At 51.4% G+C, this 7,500-nt stretch overlaps 1 protein-coding gene across 3 annotated transcripts in view; it reads left to right on the top strand.

Moving 5' to 3' along the window:
- LOC126580799 (FH2 domain-containing protein 1) overlaps nt 1-7,500 on the top strand; it is a 54,112-nt gene that overhangs the window by 35,459 nt on the left and 11,153 nt on the right. For all 3 annotated transcript variants that reach the window (XM_050244062.1, XM_050244063.1, XM_050244061.1), the window contains exons 4-6: nt 3,042-3,306; nt 3,451-3,610; nt 7,235-7,268. In XM_050244062.1, coding sequence (XP_050100019.1) covers nt 3,124-3,306; nt 3,451-3,610; nt 7,235-7,268 — 377 coding nt within the window. In that variant the 5' untranslated portion in view covers nt 3,042-3,123. The remainder of the gene's footprint in view (nt 1-3,041; nt 3,307-3,450; nt 3,611-7,234; nt 7,269-7,500) is intronic.

Genomic DNA, 7,500 nt, shown 5'->3' with positions numbered 1-7,500 from the left:
CCAGCCAACTCGTTGGATCAACGGGAACGGGTACTCTAGGGGCATGCCCAACAAAGGCGACGATCGCGAGCTTGCTTCTACTGTTCGCTAATCAGCGACAGCCGCTGTCGTAAGGACCGCACGCGCGCACGCGCACCAGAAGGTGCTGCTGTCCGGAACTCGCAGGAACCAGAAGCGTGCCCTGATTGGGGAGGGGAGAGTTTAATGAATAAATTTGAATCTCGTTTTACAGATCAGATGGTGCGCGAAGGTGCGCTCTCCTATAGATGATGTCTTGGCCTAGGCGACGCACAGTGGCCCCCCGAAGCCGTTTGGCCCCTGCCCTCTCTACGGATGAGGTTTGCCCAAGATGAGCCACGTGCGCGCGCGCATGCCACCGCGAGGTGCGTTCTTATTGTTTCTGTTCCCTTCGCACACTGTGCCATTGTGATTGTGCCGTTTGATGCCACCATATACTGCCCACCTTCTTTGGGGCTAATGGTGGACCGGGATGGTACGATTGAGCAACGACGGCCCGTTCGCCATGGTAAACGTATCGACGGACGCATCCGCGATGTTTATTGACAGTCCGGCCACGCTCCTGTGTTTGTGCGTGCGCTTAGAGTGTATGTGGGCCCCTATGGCCCCTATGGTGACCGTGGTGGGGTGGTCTAGCAAACGCTTGACAATCCAAATAGATGCACCACATATGCCCTCCAGATGATGGCACACAACCACGCAGGATTAAGAATTCATTTTTTTTTCTCGACTGCATGGCGGGGAGAAGTGTGGTGGAGGTCCATGATGTCCCCCCCACACGGTGTCCGGTCCGGTGGTGGTTTCGCCAACACCCAAGACACAGTGTGATGTGAGTAATGTTTTCGTTGCGTAAAACGGTTCTCGGGCGTTCACGCGCCTACACGAGAGGCGGGCACGCGTCCACCCGTCCGCCCCACCACGATCCGCGATCGCGTTGCAATTTCAATGGCATCCACATGACGCTCGCTGAGCGGACCAGCTGACTTCAGTGGGTAGTACACTTCTCATACCGATGCGTTTTCGTTTCATTGTAAAACGACCTTCCGCTGCCGAGTAGAAGCGATTCTGGTCAATTTCTTGAGCTAACGAGCATGGTGATCAAGCGTATCGGATGGTCGGTAATACGATCAGGTGTCCGTTCGTGATGCTTGCTTGCCAACAGCCGGGAAGCTGGTATCCTCAAGCTGGAAACTCGACACAAACGGGAAGGGCAGCGGGAAGTGTCTCGAAATTCCAATCCAACCAAACATGCTGTCAACAGCGTCGCAGTGTCGTGATCGTGACCCAGTAACAACCAGCCTGTTTTGCTTTTTCGGTTGGTTTGCTTTTTCGGATGCCCGGAGATGTCTGAGCATCCGGGCACTCCCAAGCGGGTGGCCACGCGGGGTGTCGTCCACAGTAATGTCCACAAATTGAATCGACTCGTTCGACGCACGCCGTCCATCTGGTCCCACTTAAGCCGTGAGCCACGTTTTCCTGGTGTCAATTTAATTATGGCCGATCAATACGCGATCGTCCCAGGGCGACGGTTTGGGAATGGTGGCCACGAGTGTGCGCTCGGATAAACAAACGAAAAACGCGGGTTCCGTTGCGTGGTACCATGCGCTTATGGGCGTCATGATTGACCAGCAGCAGCAGCAGCATCAGCATCATATCGCATCGCATCACGCGACAGTAGCATCCGGTGTCAGTTAACATCGTGGTGGCAGTCTCGTTCGGTCCATTACTGAACAAGAACCCACTTAACTCGGGAGGGTGTCCGATGGTTTGTGAAACTTGACGTCTGGCCGTCTGTTCGTTACATCGTGGACATCGCATCGTTATGTCGCAAAGTAAAGAGAGAGAGAGAGAGAACAAGGCTTATCAAGATGTTCCCGCATCGGTATCATCGCAGACTGATAAAAATCGCAAAGCTGCCTAACCGCACCTTCCACTGCCAAGTGTTTTATAATCCTTGCGACGTTGCGAAAGATTGTGGGGCAGAGGCCGGGCCCGATTGCACTGGTAGCACCGATTGTGATAAGCACGGATTTACTCTTTGGCAGTTTTCACTGATAAACAACCGCCAGCACCAGCACCAGTGCTTCCTTCTGCTTCGTCTACTCCCGCGTAATGGGATGCTACGTGCCGATTGCCTGAGATCCGTTAGAGGAAGCGAAAGCGGCACGAGTTGGTTCGCTATCGAAAAAAAAAAACTCTCCATTCACGTGTCTCGCATCGTCCGCGGATCCATATAACCGTAGCCTAGATTCTGCCGACCTACACATATACAAACAGACTGGGCGGTCGTATGACGCTAAATCGATGTCAAGTGATTGCCGATCTGCTACAATCTACTACGCTGCGGCTGCACCATCGCCCCATTTGCGACGATTCATTTGCGTGACGCGCAAAGTGCGAACGGGCTGGCTGGCTACCTCTTGTCATGTATTAGGGTGTCTGTTTGTGTTTGAATGCTGGGCCCTTGCTGGGCGAACTGCGGGCGCGCGCGCGATACAATGTGTTTTACGATGATTTATGCTCAGCTCCCTTTGACTTGTGACTTGACCGTCCAGCTGGTTGGCTCGCTGGCTGGTTGGCCGGCTCTCGAAGCTACCATATCCATCCTCCTCCCTCATCGATCCACATTTCGGTGGATGGCCGATCTCACACTGAAGTAGCGATGCGTGGGGGCTGCCTAGAGTGCTGGACAACTAGATAGAGGGAGAGGGAGGAGAACCGTCTTGTGTACAAGATCACGCAATGCCTATATCACGAGGGGGGGGGGGAGGGCGCGCACCATGCCCCTATCGAGTAGGGTCATCTATCTGCGCTGTGCCGACGCCCTTCGGTCCTTTACTGGGACTGGCGGCCGCCGGGAGGTAATTTATTAGATCGCGACGACAAGATCGCGTGCCGTTTGCTATGCGAGGCTATCAGACATGAGGTCTCCACAGAGCCTCTCGTCTCCCCCTGCTCGATGCTCCTCACTAACGCACCATAATAACATGCTGCTCTCTACTTCTCTTCTCTTGACATTCCAGAATTCCCTGCTAGCGCCGGATTGTGGCCGTGGTGGAAGCACGTAAGCAGGTCCGGAAACGCGACCACAACAAATCCACCAAAATGGACGCCCGAATCGGTTTGGAGTACATCATCGAGAACAACGACTACGTGAACAAGTTGGGTCTAGCACTGGACACCAACAATGTTACGGTTAAGAAGCAGATCTTCGAGCTGCTGTCGACGCTGTGCGCGTTTAGCAGCAGCGGCTATAAGCGTGCCATCGAAACACTCGAGCACTATAAGGTAACACGATTGGGACACTCGCAATTTTATCATCTTCTCTTTCCCCAAAGTTTCCCCCAAAAAGCTCGACGGAGAGCACACAGCCCAAAGCCCATTCCATATCGCACTAACTCCTATGTCCTCGTCCATCCCTTTCGTCAACAGAGCATCAAAGGTGAACGGTATCGGTTGAATCTGGTCGTGTCCGAGCTGGACAAGGCGACCACGCTAGAATACCAAATAGCGCTGCTGGCGTTCGTCAACTGTGTCATCATTTCGGCCGGTTCGCTCAAGGATCGGATACGAATGCGCAACGAGTTTATCGGTGAGTAGATCGGCAGCACCCCGCACCGACAGGAGGACGGACTGTCAAACACGCAAAGGGGTTTTGTTTTTTGCGCGAACGAATCCATATCCCTCACAAACCGTCACGTGACAGCCGGCCGCAGGGTGACTACCCGCACATTCCATCGACATCGACGGTTATTACGTTACAGGCGGCTTTTTGGCATGCAGAGCACGTTCCCACCGGAGCATGTGAAGAATGCTGGTGTACCATGTCGTAGCGGCAGGGTTATGTACGGGACTGCGGGACCAGACGGCCCAGTAGGTGCTTAATATGATTTATGATCCTCCATCGGGGGAATCCGTTGTTTTGGGTGCCAAAAGCATTGTCGGTGAATCTCGGATTCGTTTTTTTACAATTCTGCAACCAACGAAAATACCATGAAAGCACCATTCCGGTTGCCGGTATCGGTTGAAGCAGGAATTTGGAGACAATGTTCTGCAGCATGATCATTGCAGTGAGTGGGACATGCCGTCAATCATGGGACGTTTGAGGCACTATCAGGTTCAACAAAGATGCCAATCCAATCGTCGCGAATTGTACGTGCGTTAAATCAATAATACACTTCATACACGCAGGGATGGGAAGCTCGGAACGAATTGTGATGAATTATGAACTGCGGGAAACGATCAACCAAAGCAAATGATCAAATATTTATCGGCGAATCAGTATTCACGGTGCGTAGGATTTCGGGGATTTATCCCGGGGGCCTTTTAAAAACCAATGGAAATATTTAAAATTCCCTTTTTTGTGGTAGATACCGGTTTATACCGAATAGCATTCTACAGTAAACCGCTTTTCCCATGCATAAAGCTAAAACACACTAAATAAGATTTAACGACAAGCAACGATCACAACATTGCATCAACCAAAAGTTATACGATCGTACAGCGCACCTCGGAGCGAAATGGCATCCAAACACGTACCTACATGCCGCCAAAGCGACCATAAGTATGGCTATCATGTCCTGCCGCGATCGAACGCAATGTTCCAGAGCCCGCATGGCATGCTCCTAGAGCAGTGATAAATTGATACTAATCCCTGTCTCTGTCCCTGTGGCAACCGTACAGCGGGACAAGTGGACGGACACCAGGCACCAGGTTTTTCTCTCCAGTTCTACAAAATTACATTCTTTCCTTCGGCGAAGCATAAGTTAGAATGTGGTGGCGTGCGCGCACACCAGCGACACAGAATGGCACTGCGCTCTCGTTTGTCATTGCATTTGGGCAGCGTCGTTGCTAAAATGGGCCACCTTTTACAAGCTGCCTTTTGACAGAAGCAATTGCCCCGGCTTTGACAGTGATACACGGTTGCAGCAGCAAAGTTGCAGAAATAATACTGGTCGCAGGTTGGGCCTCGCAGGTGGTTTTATTCGTCCTGCTGGACTTCGGAGAACCACTGGACACCGTGACAGACAAACACGGGGTGGTGCACAAACGCTGCAGAGGGCCCCGACTAGTGTAACCAGGGTTCCTCGCTTGGTGGCAGGTTTTGGACGGCAAATAATGGAGTTGAGATAAATTTGTGCTTGTCACTTGAGGATTACCCTATGGATACCGGAGGGGCCCAAAGCAGTGGCAAGGGAACACCGGGGCCGAGGGCCACAGAAAATCGATACAGACGTGTACACCACCACCACTCTCTTTCGGCATTCCATCAGCCACACACCGGTGCTCGTAATCTGTTCTCGTTATGTCGTACCTTTGGCACCTGGGTCGAATTTAATCCTGCTTGATTTACCCCGCGCGTCCTCCCAAAACGATCTCTCCGCGCGGACGTTTGTTTTCGTCAGCAGCAGCAGCACCGGCACCGGGTCTCGCGTTCCCGTGTTTCATGGAGTTTCTCGTGAGAAACGGTGAGCTTCTGCTAAGACCAGCTTCGATGTAATTAACATGTTACACACCATACGCCTTCCAAAATACTTCACCCCTAACGGTGGACAGGGTGGACGGACGGCTGCGAAGGGCACTAGTGCGCGGTTAGGAATTCTTGGAATGGACGAGGTTACTCGACTAACTGCGCTGATCCGGACACCGATAGAGCGAGAGATTGAATTTCAGGCGCGGGTCCGGCGATTGATTTATCTCAAAAGATCAGACGCCACTTACCGAGACCTGTTTGTAGTAGCCCTCGCTCCATGCCCTCTCCTTTGAACGGATCTCTGATTGAGACGGATCGATGGAGTTAAAGATCTAACTAAGCGTTATTTGGACAGCGGCTAATGTGTACTCCCCGCGCTCTTGTAGGACGGAGTCGTGGCGTGTTTCTTGGTGAAGGGAATTTGAAGTACGCTTTGACACTGCATCACGGAGATACCGAACATAGCAAAGTTCAGCACAATACGTGAGTCGGAGAGTGTGTGGTAAGCTCATGTTGCTTACAAATTGGTTACGGTCTATGCAAGTGGTAGCCGCATCTACCGCATGTGATAAAAGACGCAGGCGATGTTGATTAGTGATGATGATAAGAAGCAACCAAAAATAACCGTTTCTAATCACGATGTTTTTTGAGGACGGGTGGTGCGCTTATACTCCCTAGAAACTGACCTTGCAAGGACGTGTCAATCATCGCCATCAAGCGGTCTAGTGCAGAGTGTACCTGAGGCACAACGCGCACAGGAAGTTAGGGCAAAGTCACTGTTGTCAATGTAAAAAAAGAGCAAAAGGGGTTGATTTTGTACAGGCATTCTGTCCTATCAGAGAGATAGCAACCGATCTTGATAAAGAAATCGATGAACGAATGGAAGTGAGAAAGGCAAGACAATGGAGAGATTTCACTCCGTCGGTCGTAATTCGGGGCAGGTTAATAATAATTAGCTCCAAAGAACCCTTGCCAACTCGCAAGGGTTAAGCTGTGTGTATTAAACCACAAATTTAACACCTCCGCTGCTAGTGTCAACTAAAAAAATAGTTCAGCGTAGCATTATGCTCTCCGGACTGGGGCCGTTGTCTAGCACCGATTCTAGCACAACTACACTGGTCGGCTCGGTGTGGGATTGCTTATCATGTACTTCATCAGCGATATGATAAGCGCTGGAGGCAAACCGTGGATCCTCTCCAGTCGCTGGTTGCGCCCTTTTCAGTAAACGTACACAACCCGCCCAGATTTGACGTGTCGGTTTCCTATGTGACGCAAACGGACCACACCATGGCCATAATGATGCAACCGAGGCTGAATCAGCAATCGTCGTTAGCATCGTTGGTCTGTATTTCGTCCAGTAACAAAGTATTCGCCAGTGAATTTCGGGAGCTTTCATCACTGGAAGAGGAGGACGAAGAGCTCTGCGAAGGTGAGTTCGTTGTGGATTACATCCGTGACCGTGTTGTTCCGTGGCGCAACGCCGTAATGCGCAATCAGAACAATCGGGTCGATAGATGTCTAGAGGGCTTAAAGGCCCTGCCCACCCTGCCGGAGCATATCGGTGTCGAGTGGAGTGTAATCAATCGAAGCTATCTTAATCCGCACTCCGTCGAATGGGGACGCGCATGCAGTTCACTTTGGGTTTAATTGGCCACACCAGATGGAACAAGGGGGTTTTGCCATCAATTTCAACTCAGCTGTATTAACGCCGTGTACCTTTCCCTCTTTTTTTGCTCTTTGCAGGATTAAACCTCATACCAGTATTAAATAACTTAAGGTAAGTGACATCGAGACAGGCAACAGAATTAAGAACACTTGATCAGCGTTGAGCGAACGTTCGTTGACAAACACTTCTGCGACTTCTGCGACGGAGAACACGCATTTACAGCTTCCCCTGCTCGGGGAACTTCCGCGATAAGCAGCACAGTGTGGCAATACGCGTGGTGAACAAAGAGACAGGTTGCGATTGCCTTTTGGGCAATGGGCGCCAAACAACGTCGCCCTGACCA

Source organism: Anopheles aquasalis, chromosome 2 (genome assembly GCF_943734665.1).
Source record: "Anopheles aquasalis chromosome 2, idAnoAquaMG_Q_19, whole genome shotgun sequence".
Taxonomy (NCBI): domain Eukaryota; kingdom Metazoa; phylum Arthropoda; class Insecta; order Diptera; family Culicidae; genus Anopheles; species Anopheles aquasalis.
This window is presented reverse-complemented; position numbering and strand designations above follow the sequence as displayed.